We start from the raw sequence: 18,019 nt of genomic DNA on the forward strand, positions 1-18,019 counted from the left end.
TCTGGAGAAGTGGCTTGAAGGGGGAGACACACTGTGGCTCTCGGCAGGGGGAGGAGTATGGGTTTATGTGTATCTCCTTTATGACAATTTGCGGAAAACTCCCCAAGGTCCTATCCAATCCCTCCCAGCAACCATGATATCATCCCTCACAAACTGTTCCTCAGGATCAAATCAGCACTCCAGATAATGGGGTGCCTGGGGTCAGCCTTCTAGGTTGGAAGCTTGGGAGTGGGGTGGAACCAAGGGGAACACAGTGGGCTTCCACTGCTGGGGAATGTTCTGCTTAGTCAGTCCTGAGCTTTTATCAGGTGACAGACCCGGCTGTGCCAGGAGACAAAAGAGGGCAGAGGCAGTTACTGGGCCCCCGCCCTGGAGCAGATGGTGCAGTGGAAGCCCTGTAGGCTATGGTGGCCCCTGGGGGCGTAGGAGGGCAAAGGGGGAATGGGGATAGGAAGAGGGAGATTGGAGGGTTGAGCCCTAAGGAAGGAGATCTTGGACTTTTTAAGGACTCAGGGAAAATCGGTCACGGGAGCCCCTTGGTCCTGGAGGGGGCTGTCTTCCAGGGAGCAGGCAGATCTTACTGGTGAAGGAGGGAGGGTTTTCCGGCAATGAAAAGGGTGGTATGCTTTACCTGGTGGAGAACTAGTGAGGATACCAAATATATGGGGATTCCTGACTGCTTCCTAGAGACCAGAGTGTCTGAGGGACTCAGAGGAGTTGAGAAAGTGAGGGGTGGGAAGAGAGGCCATGGGTTCGTCGGAGGGTGCGAGATGGACGGTGGCCCAGGACCTTGGGGGAGCCTGGGGTAGGCCCTAAAGTGAGGGGATGCCCGGAACCTCGCCGGCCTGAGAGGCCCTTGCGCGGAGTCCCGAGTTGTCACCGGGTGGGTTTGAGACCTGGGAGGTCGCCCGGCGCCCGGGTGGGAGTGGGGGTGGGGGGAGCCAGCAGGCGCCGGAGGGTGGGGCCGGCAGAGCAGGGGGAGGGGCCGCGAGGGAGGGGGCGGGGAAGACGCGGGGCGGGGGTGGGGGCGGGGAAGACGCGGGGCGGGGGCGGGGGCGGGGGCGGGGGCGGGCGGCCTGCCCGGGGAGTCACTCTCGGCCGCCGCCGGCGCAGCGAGCGGAGACGGCCCGGCCGCGGCGACCTGACCTGGACGAGCGGCGCGCCCGGGGGCCCAGGCAGGGGGCGGGAGGAAGCGCCGGGCAGAGCCGGCCGCCCGGGCCCAGGAGAAGCGGAGCAGAGAGGAGCTGGGACACGGGTGGGGCCGCCGCAGCTCCGGATGGGACCAGCGCCCTGGGCCCGTTAGTCCAAGCAGGAGCTTCGGGAGAAGCCTTCACAGGGAGCTTTACCCCTGCCTTTCCCACCCCTCCGGCCCAGGCCTCGCTTCGCTCCCCGCCTGCCCATGGTCCCAGTCCTTCCGCGGCGCCGGCCCCCTCCCTCCTCATCCCCTGGGCCCTCCTTTTCGCAGCCCTCTGCCCTCCTAGCCCCTTCAGCTGTGAGGTACCCCCAGGCCTTCTCTTTGTACCGGCCTCCCCCCCCTGCACCTCCACCTCATCCCAGTCTCGGATTCCCTTTTCCTGCTGAGCTATAGATTCATCAGCTGACTTCACCTCTCACTGTCCCCATCCCAGCTGCAGGCCCCCTTGGTCCCTCCCTCCTCCTGCTACCCTACTCTCAGTCCTCAGTCCTTGCCATAGGCTGGTAGACCCACTCCTTACCCACCCCTTGGGGCTTCCTCCCACCCCCTCCTCTCCAGTCCCTGCCACTTTCTGTATCCCGGCTGACCTAGCTTATCCTGACTTCTCTTCCTGGCCTTCCTCAGGCTCCAGGCTGGGTGGTGCTTGTGCCTCCCCCAAAGGCCAGAGTGGCCCCAGGTTCTGGGGGTGGTCGGGCTGCTGCTTTCTCCCCATGGCACTGCCATCACTCCTGCTGTTGGTGGCAGCCCTGGCAGGTGGGGTGCGTCCTCCCGGGGCCCGGAACCTGACGCTGGCGGTGGTGCTGCCAGAACACAACCTTAGCTATGCCTGGGCCTGGCCACGAGTGGGTCCTGCTGTGGCACTAGCCGTGGAGGCGCTGGGCCGGGCGCTGCCCGTGGACCTCCGGTTTGTCAGCTCTGAACTAGACGGCGCCTGCTCGGAGTACCTGGCCCCGCTGCGCGCTGTGGACCTCAAGCTGTACCATGACCCCGACCTCCTGTTGGGCCCCGGTTGTGTGTACCCCGCTGCCTCTGTCGCCCGCTTTGCCTCACACTGGCGCCTTCCCCTGCTGACCGCGGGTGCTGTGGCGTCTGGTTTTGCCGCTAAGAATGAGCATTATCGTACCCTGGTGCGCACTGGCCCCTCTGCTCCCAAGCTGGGTGAGTTTGTAGTGACGCTACATGGGCACTTCAATTGGACTGCCCGTGCTGCCTTGCTGTATCTGGATGCTCGCACAGATGACCGGCCTCACTACTTCACCATCGAGGGCGTCTTTGAGGCCCTGCAGGGCAGCAACCTCAGTGTGCAGCACCAGGTGTATGCCCGTGAGCCAGGGGGCCCTGAGCAAGCCACCCACTTCATCCGGGCCAACGGGCGCAGTGAGTGTGGCCCGGGCTATTTTAGGGTCAGGGGAGGAGGGTCGCTATGTCCCTGGAGCTCAGCACTGGGAAGCTGTAGATGGAGAGCTGTAGAGGAGCTGAAGTTGGTGGTCGGGATCAAGGAGCACTTGTAGACAGAGCTTCTATGAGAGGGCTAAGGCACTATGTTAGGGGGCAGTGGATGTCACAGGCAGATGTAAACAAGAAATAAGGTAGCATGAGGGGTGAAGCTTGTGTAGGGGAGAGTGTGGGATTGGGGAAAGTTGGATTTGGGGAGCAGTGTGAGTGCTCTGCAGTAGTGAATGTGGTTGATGGTCACTCAAAATGTATGTCTGTCTGTGAGCAGAGACTCTTCTCAGACTGGGCTGCCAAGACCCCTTGGTGGTGTAAAAACAGTGAGGACTCCATAAATGGGCTTAGGGTGCAGCAGATTTGATTGGGAATGACAGGTAAAAGTTCTCTCTGAGAGAAATTCTGAGCAGTCAGTGCCTTTGAGCCTAGGTAGAGGCAGGGCAGAGTCGGGGAGTGAGGAGGGCTGGGTGGAGAGCAGCAGACAGAGCTCTAGGAAAAGGAGGGGCTTGAGGGCTAGCTCCCTTCCTCTGAGGTCTGGAGTCAGGCTGTTGACTTCTGCCAGATGGTCCCCACGGCCCCAAGGGTACTTATAACATAGTCTCCAAGGAGGAGAGATGGGGAACATCTGCTGGGTGATTTATAGGTTAGGGCCTCTCTCCCTTGCTAAAGATGGAAATGTAGATGGTCAGAGAGGGGGCCACTTGGGGTCCTGGATACTTTCTCAGGGTGTACCTCTGTCATGTACCTGCTCCCAGTTGTGTACATCTGTGGCCCTCTGGAGATGCTGCATGAGATCCTGCTTCAGGCCCAGAGGGAGAACCTGACCAATGGAGATTATGTCTTCTTTTACCTGGATGTCTTTGGGGAGAGTCTCCGTGCCGGCCCCACACGCTCCACCGGCCGGCCCTGGCAGGACAATCGCACCCGGGAGCAAGCCCAGGCCCTCAGAGAAGCCTTTCAGGTATCATTTGAGCCCAGCTTGAAGGGAGGTGGAAGAGGAGCTTCTTTGGGGATTCTCTGTCTCTCACAAGGGCCCAGAAACAGGGCAGGAATTGTGAGCTACAGGGGTGAAATGAACAGAGCCTCTCCAATTCTAGCCTCATTCTTGTTTCCCCCACCTTTGTGGCTCGCTCTTAGTGTGTCTGCCAAGGTTACCTCCCAAGGTCCTGGAACACTGACTTTCCTAAGTACCAGTAGTAGATACATGGTGGGGGAGAAAAGTTGAGGAAAAGATCTGGTGCCAGCCCCTGGGAGGGTTTCTACCCGTTCCGGAGAGGTGAGGCATGATTGTGGTACAGTCAGATACAAGTACGAGAAAGGATGTGATTATGTGCCCTGGAACATACACTAAAAACTTGAGTGGTTCAGAGGAGAGAGTCACTATGGGCTGGGTTTCGGGAAGGCTTTTATAAAGGAAGTGAGACTATATTGTGACTCTAAAGATAGATGTCATATTCCTAATCAGAGTGGGAGAGAGGATCCATGCAGCTAGAGCAATGAGAAAAAGATAGGAATGGGCATGTTTGGGGGTCCAAGAAGATACTGACCTGACAAGAAAGAAGGGTTCACTAAAAGCAGGTTATAGAAAGTAATGCTGCAGAAGTAGACTCAGATTATGGAGAACTCTGAACCTAAGATTGAGGCACTTGGACCTGAACGGTGGGGTCCTTGAGTATTTTTATGAAGAGACATATACTGACAGAATTCAGGTTGGATTGGAAGAGGAGACTAGAGGCAATGAGGCCCCCTGTAATAGGTTAGAAGTGGGTGAGGAGATACGGGCTGGAACTACAGTGATGATAGCAGGAATGAAAAGAAATGGATTTAAGAAACAATTTGTAGGGAAATTGATGTGACTCTGTTCATTTCACTCCTCTGTTCAAAACTTCCAGTGACTTATTTCCTTCAGAATGAAGTCCCGACTCCTTGTGACATTTAAGACTTTCTACAGTCTGTTCTTAACCCACTTTTAAATCTTACCTCCTAGTACTGCTGAGTACCCCCGCAGGCTAGACCTCTCTCAGACCCACTACCCCTGGACCTCCCTGCTCCCCCTTCCACCTTGGTGCTCTTTGCTCCTTTTGTCTGGGGTGCTCTTCCTTTCCTCACTCCAAATCTCTGCCTCTCAAAATCATACCCATGAATTGCTCCCTGGTTCTCCCACCAATTTTTCACTAACATATACACAAGTATTTATTTTACTTATTTATGCATGCCCCTCCTTTTCCCAAAAAGGATTTGAGGTGGCATATGTGATAACCTTAAGGTCCTGAGAGTCTTTGACACTAAGTAGATGTGTATAAAGGCTGGACTTGGGTGGCCACCTTCTCCAATGATTATATATTTGGTTGTGTCTGACTGTGAATGACATATCTGTTTACATGCCTGAGTATGAGTCTGTGACTGTCACACTTGAACATGGGCAGTGGCAGGACAAGTTTTGTTGATGCTGTAACTTTTGCCACAAACAGCCTTCTCACCTGTGTCTGTCTGGATAATGCTTGTGTATTCTTTAAGACTCAGATCAGTTATTTTCCTTTTTGGGAAACAATCCCCTGAACCCCCAGGTTGGACTGAATTTCCTACTCTTGTGCGTAACTCAGGCCCCTATAGAACTTACCACATTATTCAGTGTTTGATTCATTTGAAGACTGACTCATTCTGTTAGTGTTTATTGAGCACCTGTTATATCCCAGTCACTGTGGTAGGTACTGGTGTCCAGCAGAGAATGTAACAGATGTAGTCCCTGCCTTTGTAGCGCTTATACTTAGTAGACTAGACAGACATGAACAAATAAGCAAATAAATATAAACATAGAATGAATTGTGATGTGCTACTTAAAAAAAAATAGAGTGGTATGGGAAGAGAGTAACAGGGGGCTTGTAATTTAGCTAGTGTGGTCACAGAAGGTCTCTCTGAGCCTCCCAGGTGGGAAGAGTCACAGCCTTTGGGGCTGTATTCTCTTTGTGGAGGGAAAACCTCTCTTTGTTGTGTGAGAATTCCTACAACCAAGGGGCCGCAGCATTGAGGGTAAAGGGAGGAGGGATCTAGCCAGTTACCAATTAGTTACTTACATTGAACGTTGGAGGGTGAGGGGCACCCACCTGTGCAGTCGAAAATCTGAATATGACTTTACAGTCAGGCTTCCCTATTGGAGGTTCTGTACCTGTGGATTCAGCCACCCATGGACCATGTAGTACTGTAGCCTGCATTTATTGGAAAAAAATCCATGCATAAATGGACCTGCTCAGTTCAATCCCCGTGTTGTTTAAGGACCAACTGTAAATTAATTTTCAGCTCTCCCTGTAGGCATTATTCAGACAGATAAACAAAGAAGGAGATTTTGCCACAACATAAGAAAAGCAGCAATCACGAATATGTTGAGGAGAAAATCAAGGTGTTGGGGTGGAGTAGGGGTGAAGGGGTGATGAGGTATCCTCTGGCAAAGCTATGCACATCCTTTTCCAATGCTGAAACTAGGCAGGGGGTAAGGGAAGTTGCGTGGTCAGCTCCAGCCAAGGATGTGAGAGCAGAGAGACCCTTACCTCAGAGATGCCTGGCCCACTGGAGTCTCAGACCAGGCCAGCTGGGAAAAGGTGGCAAGGAGTCCCTGATCCCGATGCCCACAGGCTTTCTAGGAGGGTGTCATGCCTAAGAAAAGGGTCCCAGCTCATGCTGACTACTAGCTACTGGGGGGAGAGGGCTCTGAAGTTAAGTATGTTCCTATGATTTTTCTCTCATTAAACCATAGGTGCTTAAGGGCAGGGATCATGCTTATTTTTGTATTCTTTGTGCCTAGCACGTATTTGCTGAATTGAATCAAGGTGTGCATTGGGAAGAGGGACGATAGGGTTGGGAATTCATCTAGACAGGAGTAGAGCTGGCAGGTACTGTAAAACCAAGATGATCAACCAGGTTAGGGAAGGATGAGTAGATACAATGGAACTAAAGAAGCAAATGACCAGGCTCTAAGGATCCAGAGGCTCTGTCTGGGCATTTGAGTACTACAGGGTCAGAAACCAGGCAGAGGTAACTTAGGTGACCAGCGTGAGACTGGGTTACAGATGGGGGCCACCAGCGGCTTGAATGGAAGTAAGCACTAGACCAAGGCTGTGTAAGGCAGCACCTCTTCTGGAGACCATTCTGTCTATTTAGGCCCCTGTCAACAGCGTTTCCTGCGGTGACCAGAGCAGGTCTCGGTGTGGGTGAGCCCACTGGCGGAGCCAGGCATCTGCACATTTCCTAGGTGCCCTTCTGGCTTCCAGTCACTGCTGTACCCATTTTTAGCTGCTTTTGCCTTTTTTTTTTTCCCCACCTGGGGTCCCCAGGTGAAATGGGACAGTCACCTCCCTTTACTTTCTCTCTAGCCCCTGAGCAAGAGCGGAAATTCTTTAGAGGTTCTTCTGCTTCTCCATCTCTCTCTCTCTTTTTTTAGTAGTTAGTAACCACAGCAAAACAGAGTCTAGCATAGCAGTTTTCAAAGTGTAGTCATGGGATCCTCGGGGCCCCTGGAACCCTTTTAGGGAGATCATAAGGTCAAAACTATTTTCAAAATGACACTAAGATGTTATTTGCCTCTCTCACCCTCATTCTTCCATGATTGTACGGTGGAGTTTTCCAGAGGTTACGTGACATGTAATGATGTCATCACTCTGGCAGCTGTAGAAGGTGTGCTTGTGTATTCTTTTATTTGAAAAATTTGTCAGTTTTAATTTCTAATATGGTAAATATTGATAGATGGAACCCAAATAAACAGAAGCTCCCTGGGTCCTCAATAATTTCTAGTAGTGTAAAGGGGTCATCAGAGCAAAATTATTGAGAACTGCTGATCTAGCAAACAAACCAGCCTAGGGAACTACCAAGCATTTAAAACCATTAAAAACCTATTATCAATCTTTATATTGAAGTATTAATTGTATTAAGCCTGATCTTTTCGAGTTTTTAACTGACTTTTTACATTGTTTGCCAACAATATCCCGCCCCTCTATTTTTCTTTTATTCTTTAAATAGATGTTACTGAAAGAACTCTTCCAACCCCATCCTCAGTGTCCCTCTCCTTTTGAATTTTGCCTGAGAGTGGGAGAGTATTAGATGTGTGTGATCAAGCAGCCAGAGGCTCCAGTAAGAATAATTACATCATGAAGCAAACTCCAACCTAAAATAATGAATGTCTATTAGGAATTGACTTCATTATTTCCTACCTGGAATGAATTGATCTGTAATAGATCATACGTGATATATTTGGTATCTCTATGGCCTACAAATACTTTCTCTGACAGGAATTAACAAAACTGGTAGAAGTGATAAGTTTTAATCTATCATTTCACAAAGTCACATTTCACAAAATGTGTTGATCTGAAGTGTTTTTCTAAAGTTGCAATGCCAATTTCCTGATCAAGGCAGAGGCTGGTCTCAGTGATTGTGCAGGCCTAAGGTGGAAGAGAGGCCAAGAAAGGGGAAATGTGTGACTGGTGGAAGCCAGGTAGGCACCCGAGTGAGAGACAGACATGCTGACTTGTGGCCAGTGAGAAGTGTGCATGGCTGAGACCGCGTGTGTCACTGGCCTATCTGTGAGGTGCACGTGGGCATGTGACTGTGTGTCTTCCTTGTGACACAGGATGTGTGTAGGACCATGCCAGTATGCAGGACGGTGCTGCTTATGGTGGGTGTTCCACGCACATTAAAGGAATGGGCTCATGGCTTTTTACAGATGGAATCACTGTCTCAAAGTATTCCCCCAGTTGTCCTAGGACCTGAAATCTCTTTAATTCACTGGGTGGAGGCACTGTGCTCAAGTGGCCCAAATGAAAATGTAAACATTTTGCCGATAATATTAGCAGTAATTAACACCTGGGAGATGAGCTATGATCTGTGTTGTCCTTGCGGATAAATAGGTACTGAGAAAGGATGGGACAGAGGAGCGGTGAGAGCTGTGGCAGCCCTGCTGGGAGGCCTGGGGGTAGTAGGGGCTTCAGGAAGATGAGAAGCTCGGTTTTGGGGATGGAGTCGACTTCATCTATTTCCCAGTCTGCCTTCCCAGAACCATCCTATCTACCTCTCACAGAGGCATGCCATCCCCTCTCCCCAAATGTGTTAAACATACACCTCCACCCCCTCAACACAGACTTTAGTATCCTCTCAGCCTTCAGACTCACCCATAGATATTTTATGTCATGTATATTTCACCAGGTTTCCCTGTCCTGCTTCCTCTCTTCTCCTAATGCCCAACTTGAATCCTTTTCACTCTCCCATGTGCTGTTGGTACAGACGGTCTTGGTCATCACATACCGAGAACCCCCGAACCCTGAGTATCAGGAATTCCAGAATCGTCTTCTGATAAGAGCCCGGGAAGATTTTGGTGTGGAGCTGGCCCCATCCCTGGTAAGCAGATCTCTCTTTCCCTGAGAGTCAGGCCAGGCTTTGAAGAAAGGCTCTTCTCCCTAACTCAGCATCAAGCCTTGGCCATGGAGCCAACCCCTTTGGGGGCTGTGTGCTTCCATCCAGGAATTTTCCTTCTGTCCTAGTGTCCAATGAGGTAGGGATGGCACCTTAGGAATGAGAGGAGGGAAGGAAGCAAACCAGAAGAGAAAAGAGGTAGAAGGAGACCCCAGAGATGGGAAAGGGGCTGGGGAAGGGGTCTGGCAGGATGTTTGGAAAGCACTGCTGAAGTTACCACCTGCCCCCAGATGAACCTCATTGCTGGCTGCTTCTACGATGGGATCCTGCTCTATGCTGAGGTCCTGAATGAGACAATACAGGAAGGGGGCACTCGGGAAGATGGACTTCGAATCGTGGAGAAGATGCAGGGACGCAGATACCATGGTAATGGAGAGGGTCAGATGGAGGCCAGAGGGCTGCTGTCAGGCTCAGGAGTGGAGTGGGCAGACGAAAACAGATCCCAGGGGCAGGAGGGAGAGTTATTAGGGGTCAGAAGACATGGCAGAGGTGGACTCACATTGAGAATGGGGCAGGGGCAGGCTCTGAGGTGACTGGGGGGATTGGAGGGGATAAGAGAGGGACCTGCAGAACACAAAGTAAGGGGTACTCTTTTCTATCTTAGGTGTAACTGGACTGGTTGTTATGGACAAGAACAATGACCGGGAGACTGATTTTGTCCTGTGGGCCATGGGAGACCTGGATTCTGGGGACTTTCAGGTGATGGGGGAGGAGGCAGGGAGGAGAGTGTGGGCTCTGCCAACCCAGCTTTCAGGGGTTCAACAGGGGCAGAATCAAAGGTACTAGAGGCAGGGACTTCTTTCCACTGCTGGAGCTGTGCGGTGGGTGGGTGGTAGATTGGAGAGAGAGGCAGCCAAATAGCTGGGTTAGGGGGGAGGAGGCTGGTGGGAGCAGGCCTGTGGGCCCCGTTTTCTCCTTCCTCACAGCCTGCAGCCCACTACTCAGGAGCCGAGAAGCAGATTTGGTGGACGGGACGCCCCATCCCCTGGGTGAAGGGGGCCCCCCCCTTGGACAATCCTCCCTGTGCCTTTGACGTGGACGACCCATCCTGTGATAAAAGTGGGTGTGTGCAGGGACTGGGAGCGATCCTTCCTCCCTTTACTTTCCCTTCGTTTACCTCCTCCTCGTGGACTCCCCTGCCCTTAGCTCTATTTTCACCTCTTCTCCTGTACCCCCTCCTAACTTCCTTCCCTCAAGAGATCTGTCTGCTCCCTGACCCTGGGCATCGCCCCTGCTCCGTTCTCACAACACCGCACAGTCTTTCTCAGGGTTCCCCTCTCCCCTTCAGCTCCACTTTCAACTCTGGCAATTGTGGCGCTGGGCACAGGCATCACCTTCATCATGTTTGGTGTTTCCAGCTTCCTCATTTTCCGGTGAGTTCTGGGCTTTCCACTGACATCCTCCCTCCCTCCCTCCTGGCTGAGGCAGGGACTCCCTCAAACACCAGGGAGGGCCAGCAGGTCTCTTAACTTGGTGGTTGCCTCTGAGACCCAACACCTTCCCCTTTAGCCTTCCTTGTTAGTTGTCTTTTAGCCTAGGTGGTGTTGTCCCCAGGGTTTTGGTTTGAGACTGGATATACTAACTAGTGATTCTCAGAGGGCTCTTATAAGGGCAAAGGTGAGCTTTCCATGGATGCCAGCATTTTAAGAAAGTACTTTTACCTTCAGCTTCTGTGTTTGAAAGAGCATAGGGCATGTGTCAGACCCCTAGAGAATGCATCCCTCTCTCAGTCCTGTCTCTTGGGTGTCACAATTGCAGCTTCAGGAGCTGCGGAGATACCCCTGCAACCCTCCTGTTGGCTTCTGGGGTGGTAGGATTGGGCTTGCCAGTCAACTGAGGTGTGCAGTCCTTACAGAAAACTGATGCTGGAGAAGGAGCTGGCTAGCATGCTATGGCGCATTCGCTGGGAAGAACTGCAGTTTGGCAATTCAGAGCGATACCATAAAGGGGCAGGCAGTCGCCTCACACTGTCACTGGTGAGCCCTTGTCTCAGCTGTCCCTCTGCTTCCCTCTGAGTGCCTGTCCTTTCGTACCCTGGACTTTTCCCAGCACATTGGCCTGTAATGATAGCCCCTGCACTATCACCACCACCATCTAATGTTCCTTTCATCCTTCCGCCTCCATGTTGCCCTTGGCCCCAGCGGGGATCCAGTTACGGCTCGCTCATGACAGCCCATGGGAAATACCAGATCTTTGCCAACACCGGTCACTTCAAGGTGAAAAGTCATCCGCTTGTTCTGGTCCCCACCATTTCATCCTGACTCATCCCCATCTGCCACCTCTTCCCTTGACCCTCTGCCCCTCATCACCCTCTTCTCTCTGTCCAGCTGAGCTCCTGGATCCTCCCACAGTTCTCCAGTCTTTCCTCACAGCCAGAAACCCCTTCTGATACTAATGTTTCTTTTCCCCTTTCACTCCTACCTTCAGGGAAACGTTGTCGCCATCAAACATGTGAACAAGAAGCGCATTGAGCTGACCCGGCAGGTTCTGTTTGAACTCAAACATGTATGTCATGGCATATGGCTTGAGGGCAAGGGGGGAAGGGGAAGGGGGAAAACTAGGGAAGAGTAAAACTGGCTGGGAGGGTGAGGGGTTTATTCATAAATGATTTCAAGCTGTAGGCACAGTTGAGAGAAAGGTCCTCTCATGTAGTGGCAGATTTCTGTATCTAATTTTTACATCTTTCAGTTCTCTCTCTCTTTTTTTTTTTTTTTTTTTTTGACTAGATGAGAGATGTTCAGTTCAACCATCTCACTCGCTTCATTGGTGCCTGCATAGACCCTCCCAACATTTGCATCATCACTGAGTATTGTCCTCGGGGGAGTTTACAGGTGAGGGACAGGTGGAGATTATAAGGGCTGGTGGCATTGACTCTGTAGGTGGTAGCTAGTGGGACTGGGATCGGCACATAATCTATTCCATGTCACTTACCAGGATATTCTGGAAAATGACAGCATCAATTTGGACTGGATGTTTCGTTACTCACTCATTAATGACCTTGTTAAGGTGAGTCTTCTTCACTCTTCCTTAAGAGTTTATCTGCTTTAAAAATGCCTCCCTCTTTCTAGCTTTACTTACAACTTCTCTTCCTAGTCCTCTGAAAATCCCATTCTCTCTACTTCCCCTTATTCTTATGGTTGGGTAATAGTGGGTAAACAAGGGGCCTGAGGTTTTTAATAGGGGGGATGAGTTTAATCTGCCACAAAGAGTCCTGTACTTGTTGAGAATTTTTGTCTTCCTGCCCTCAAAATTTCATATCTATCTCCATCATATATATATATAATTTTTATCTCCAAGAGCTTATATTAAATTTTCTTAGCAGGGAAAAGATGAATGGGGTCTCTAAACATTTATCTCCTGGTTTTCTTTCTCATCATTTACTCTCTAGCCAGTATTTGGCATGTCTGCTCTTTTGTTCAGAAATACTGAAATTCAAAAAAGAACACTTACTAGTAAAACTAAGAGAAGCTAAGGAAAATTATACTGAACCTTTGGTATCTCCTGATACACTAAATTTCAACTATTTTCAAGTGACCCAGAGGTCCGTGGATTTGTGGAGGCATAAATTTGAATCTTGAACAGGTGGGACAGGTGTTTAGAGGCAAGTCCCATAGCCAGTGAGCTAGCCTAGTGGATCACCTGTACCACACTTGAGGCTGGCTTTGATTTTTCTGCTTAGTTCTCAGGAGGTTATTTTAAAAACATTTTTCTTTGTGTTAAAGCCTGCCATGAAATGAAAGATAAAATATTAGGTAAAGTTCATGTGGTGCTCAACTAGAGGTGTGATGATAAATACAAGAAAAATGTGACTCTTGAGAGAACAATGATTTGATTGAAAGCTGATTTAGAACAAAGCCTAATCATTTCTATGTTCACAAATTCCCAAAGGTTTTGTTGCTATCAAAATGAATAAAAAGCTTGGCAACTGCCTCCTACTTTTGTCCATTTTCCAGGTTTTTCAAATTTATTATTTTCTCCACTTTCTCTCTGGCCCAGCATCCCCTCTAGTAGATCACTTTCCCCCTCCATCTCAACTTGCCCACCTATACATGGATGTACATTAAAATTTACAACTGGCTAGTCTTCCTTGGTGCATCTAGGTACTCTTGATACCTGGGTCTTGAGCCAGTCTTCCTGAGTAGTGGCCATGCATTTGAGGCCACAATGGGTGTCATATTCTTGGAGTTCACCCGCATCATTCTGTTCCCTTCACTACTCGGAAGACAAACTGCCCGTTCTAGGGGAATAACTTAAAGCTCCCCTTTGTCCCTCCTCTTAAGCATAACTCCTCTTCCTGGTGCCAGGGTGCCAATATACTGCTTTGGTACCAGGAAGGGATGACTCTCCTATTTCACTTGTGTCCTTGGGTGGAAAATGTGGAAAGGATGCCTTCCAAAGTTAGCTTATTGTTTTTATGGCCCCAAGATCTTTAAACAGCTAGCTAATGCCCATCTCATGGAGAGGGGGTATCCTAAACCAGATATGATCCAATCCCATGTCTTGATCTGTATCCTGCAGGGCATGGCCTTTCTCCATAACAGCATTATTGCATCCCATGGGAGTCTCAAGTCCTCCAACTGTGTGGTGGATAGTCGTTTTGTGCTCAAAATCACAGACTATGGCCTGGCCAGCTTCCGATCAACTGCTGAACCCGATGACAGCCACGCCCTCTATGCCAGTGAGGCCTTCCCCGGCAACCCACTTTCATATTGCCCCGCTGGCCCTGATCATTTCTCCCTAGGGAGGGTGGGAGAGGGAGATGGAGTGACAGTAATATGGTGAGCATTATGGGGATGAGCCCAGGTGGGCTTGGGGATACCTTTTTTGAGGACCTGGCCAGCCTGTTCCTTCTTTTCAGAGAAGCTGTGGACTTCCCCAGAACTGCTCAGTGGGAACTCCTTGCCAACCACAGGCATGCAGAAGGCTGATGTCTATAGCTTTGGGATCATCTTACAGGAGATAGCACTTCGCAGTGGTCCTTTCTACTTGGAGGGCCTGGACCTCAGCCCCAAAGGTGAGTCAGTCTGCTACCCATGGCCTCCTCTACCTGGGGGGCCCTGTTCTTCATCTAAACACCTTATCACCCTCAGAGATTGTCCAGAAGGTCCGAAATGGCCAGCGGCCTTATTTCCGACCGAGCATTGACCGGACCCAATTGAATGAAGAGCTAGTTTTGCTGATGGAGCGGTGTTGGGCCCAGGACCCAGCTGAGCGCCCAGACTTTGGACAGATTAAGGGCTTCATTCGCCGCTTTAACAAGTGAGAGGGCAGTACGGGGCAGGGGCTCCCCAGGGATAGAAGCCTCATCAGTCTTAGTGGATGAGGTGGGGTTGGTGGGGCCAAGAGGGTGGGTTGGGTAGAAAGTCCTGGGAGTCTTGAGAATCTTGGAGCAGGTACCATATCCTGGCCTCCCTCCAGGGAGGGTGGCACCAGCATATTGGACAACCTCCTGTTGCGCATGGAGCAGTATGCCAATAACCTGGAGAAGCTGGTGGAGGAACGCACACAGGCCTATCTGGAGGAGAAACGCAAGGCTGAGGCTCTGCTCTACCAAATTCTGCCCCAGTGAGACTTCTGTCCCCCTTCTTGAATTTTCCTTTGGTACTCTGCTCTGTTGGGTTCTGCCTCTGCAAGCTCTTGAGAACTCACTTCCCAGCCCTTAGAACCCTGCTGTGTTACATTTTGCTACCATGAGCCATGCTAGCTATAGGCCATGGGTTTTCATTCTGTCTCCAAATGAGCTGTGCTGCCTTCTTCCTGGCTTCCCATCCCTTCTTAGGACACTGCTCTCCCAGACCTCTGCTGTAGCGGGTGTATGTAGAACAATCCTAACTTGAGATGTTTAGCCCCCATCCTGAGGGATCCCCTTCCAACCCCCACCCCTACTTGTACACCTGACCTTGTCCTGCACTGTAATGTCTTTCCAGCCACCTGCCTTCTCCCCCTCACCGGGCTCAGCTTTCATGTTAGAACTCATCGCTGCTCCAGCCACACACTCTTTTTCTCTCTCTTCCCCTCCCATCCTCCTCTGCCTTTGGCTGAGACTGCACCCTTGCTTCCTAGTTCAGTGGCAGAGCAGTTAAAACGGGGAGAGACTGTACAGGCCGAGGCCTTTGATAGTGTTACCATCTACTTCAGTGACATCGTTGGCTTCACAGCTTTGTCAGCAGAGAGCACCCCCATGCAGGTGAGAGGTAGGGGGCGGGGTAGGGACGTGGGGCAGCTTCACTGGGGCATAGGGATCCTTGATAATAGAGAACAGTAGCTTTTTTTTCTGGAGTTCCCATATCTTGTTATGGCTCATGTGTTAAGAATTCTTAGAAAGTTGGGCACAAGTCTTAAGTCCTCTGCTTTCTTATCCCTGTTAGGTGGTGACACTTCTTAATGATCTGTATACCTGCTTTGATGCCATAATTGACAACTTTGACGTCTACAAGGTGAGAGCTGGGCTGCCCTTCCACTGACACTCCTTTAAAACCCAGTCTCCCTGTTCCCACATATCTTATCTGCTCCATGGTCAGTTTTCCCACCTGGGTCCCCAGCATCCTAGTGCTAGAGTGCCCTTCCTAGACAAATGAGGCTCTGGCACTGTAACTGTACACACTCCTGTCTAACCTCTTGTGAATCCTTAAGGCTCTCCTAATCAGAATCATCACAAGATTTAGCCCCTGCCACTTTTTGCCTCGGGGTATAAGGTTAGCCTAGTTGTCTTTTCTCTTTTCTCCATCCCCTCCAGACATGGAAGAATCATACAGGATGGGTATAGAATGCGTATAGAATGATTTGTTGGGGTGAGAGACAAGCTATATTGGAAAAGCTTTTTGTTGAAGTCATTGAGTTGGCACAGGGTGGGCTTTACTGTGCTTGGGAGTAAAAATGATCTGGCTTTGTAGCAAGCCGTGTGGCCTTGGGCACGTAACAGAAGCTCCCTGAGCCTCAGATATTTTATCTGTGTGATAGGAATAATAGATTTATTGTGGAAAGTGTCCAACATTGTGCAGATAATACATATCCATTCATGCCCCTTCCCTTTGGACTTACTCTACCATTTCTCTTATTACTATAACAGAGAACTGCCATAAACCCTTTACCCAGATCCGCCAATTGTTTATATTTCCCCCCATTTGCTTTATTTTTTTTAAATCTATGTATCCATATAATTATTTTCTGAACTTTTTGCAAGTAAGTTATAGACATTGTGTCCCTTTATCCCTAAAACAGGTCAGTGTGTGGTTCCCCAAAACAAGGACCTTCTCTTATAACTATTAATGAAGTACTATTAATGCAGCCAAGTGCCTGCTTTCTTACCTTTGACAGTTTAGGCTGTCTGAGGCCCATTTCATTGCACCTGCTTGACCTCCTCACCAGCTTCTGTGCTCTTCAGGGCAGCCCTGTTGTCTTGCTTCCTGTTTCCTGACAGCAGAGCCTATTTGGACTATGTCCTGCTGCAGACCAGGTGTCCATTCAGCAAACGTTTACAGAGTATTTGCCAGGTGCTGGGGTGGGGCAGGAGGATTTAAAGATTCTGTTGACATCCCCTTCTCCCAGATTCTCAGGACCATGGCACTTACTTTCTAGTCAATGTTCTGGCCTCCAGGCCATCAGGACAACTTATAGTGGAATCCAGCTTGTCTCCTTCTACATTCCCAGTGACACAGATAGAGGTGACCTTTTCATCCACCTCTCAATCAGGTAGAGACGATTGGAGACGCCTACATGGTGGTATCTGGTCTCCCAGGCCGAAACGGGCAACGACATGCCCCGGAAATTGCTCGCATGGCCCTAGCATTATTGGATGCAGTTTCTTCCTTCCGGATCCGCCACCGACCCCATGACCAGCTGAGGCTACGCATAGGGGTCCACACGGGTAAGGCTGACTCTCACTCCTGCCTTTGTATCCACTTTTCCCAGGCTCTCCCAACCTGTTTCTTCTCACAGGGCCCGTCTGTGCTGGGGTTGTTGGCCTGAAGATGCCCCGCTATTGTCTTTTTGGAGACACAGTGAACACTGCTTCCCGAATGGAGTCTAACGGTCAAGGTGAGATGTTAGCCCTTAACCCCAGCTTCAGCCTCAATCTGTGTTGCCCTTTTCTTCTTTTCAGAATTCCTCCAAATCTCTCAATCTGATTGCTCCATCCTTGGACATATTTTGGTTCTAATGCATCATCTTGGGAGGACCGAGAGCCTCCTGAGGGATGATGGCTGGGTAAAGCGCTCTCCGATACTGCCAATTCTTCGATTGCCTTTTCTCTGATTCTTCTTTCCATCTTTCCCCCCATCCCACCCCAGCCCTGAAGATTCATGTTTCCTCTACCACCAAGGATGCCCTGGATGAGCTAGGATGCTTCCAGCTAGAGCTTCGAGGGGATGTGGAGATGAAGGTGATGGCAGGCCATGGGGAAGGAGTCATGGAAAGGGAGGATGAACGTGATTATGGGGATCATGGGGGGAAGAGGGCGGAAAGGGGAATAACACAGAAGAATCTGAATTCTATGCCCCCGCTTTCAGGGAAAAGGAAAGATGCGAACTTACTGGCTCCTAGGAGAGCAGAAAGGACCTGCTGGGCTCCTATAAACCCCACTTCTTCCCAAGTCAGGCTGTCTCCTGCTGCTGGGACCTGGGTGGGCCATGGCCATCATCTCTCCACACAGCAGAAATGGACATTGTTACATGAGATGGAAACCAACATGCATAAAAACCCCATCTTCTATGGAAGTTGTTGCCCTTTGCAGTTCAGCCTTGTACATATACCTACCCCTCTCTGGCCTGGTCCCCTTCCTCCCTACCTCTGTAAATATCTGTATCTAAACCAGAATATTTTGGCCAAATACAAAACAAACAAATGAAAAAAGTCATGGTGACACAGTCTGGGTTAGGGGCAACTCCAAGGAAGGGTTATGGGGTATGGTCATGGTAGCTC

General features: G+C 50.4%; 1 protein-coding gene across 4 annotated transcripts; it reads left to right on the forward strand.

Moving 5' to 3' along the window:
• The first annotated feature begins 1,115 nt into the window (after window positions 1-1,115).
• NPR2 (natriuretic peptide receptor 2) lies at window positions 1,116-17,952 on the forward strand. Of its 4 annotated transcripts, none has more exons than XM_031450002.2 (22): window positions 1,116-2,572; window positions 3,400-3,605; window positions 8,912-9,025; window positions 9,331-9,466; window positions 9,705-9,799; window positions 10,027-10,159; window positions 10,389-10,473; window positions 10,947-11,076; window positions 11,242-11,316; window positions 11,528-11,605; window positions 11,827-11,931; window positions 12,035-12,106; window positions 13,619-13,778; window positions 13,959-14,114; window positions 14,191-14,359; window positions 14,519-14,665; window positions 15,164-15,287; window positions 15,469-15,537; window positions 16,793-16,967; window positions 17,039-17,137; window positions 17,389-17,480; window positions 17,608-17,952. In XM_031450002.2, the coding sequence occupies exons 1-22, from the start codon at window positions 1,906-1,908 to the stop codon at window positions 17,671-17,673; spliced, it is 3,153 nt and encodes a 1,050-aa protein (XP_031305862.1). In that variant the 5' UTR covers window positions 1,116-1,905; the 3' UTR covers window positions 17,674-17,952. The 4 variants fall into 4 exon arrangements, with proteins under 4 accessions (XP_031305862.1, XP_031305863.1, XP_031305864.1 ...); XM_031450003.2 differs by having other exon boundaries at window positions 10,956-11,076; XM_031450004.2 differs by lacking the exon at window positions 11,242-11,316.
• Window positions 17,953-18,019: the final 67 nt, after the last annotated feature.

This window comes from Camelus dromedarius, chromosome 10 (assembly GCF_036321535.1).
Source record: "Camelus dromedarius isolate mCamDro1 chromosome 10, mCamDro1.pat, whole genome shotgun sequence".
NCBI lineage: Eukaryota > Metazoa > Chordata > Mammalia > Artiodactyla > Camelidae > Camelus > Camelus dromedarius.

Bases quoted from the DNA above. Each gene is read 5' to 3' on its own strand.
- NPR2 (XM_031450002.2), top strand. From the start codon at position 1,906: ATGGCACTGCCATCACTCCTGCTGTTGGTGGCAGCCCTGGCAGGTGGG. The intron at 9,800-10,026 runs GTGATGGGGGAG...CCTTCCTCACAG, and splicing joins TGGATTCTGGGGACTTTCAG to CCTGCAGCCCACTACTCAGG. The intron at 17,138-17,388 runs GTGAGATGTTAG...ATCCCACCCCAG, and splicing joins AATGGAGTCTAACGGTCAAG to CCCTGAAGATTCATGTTTCC.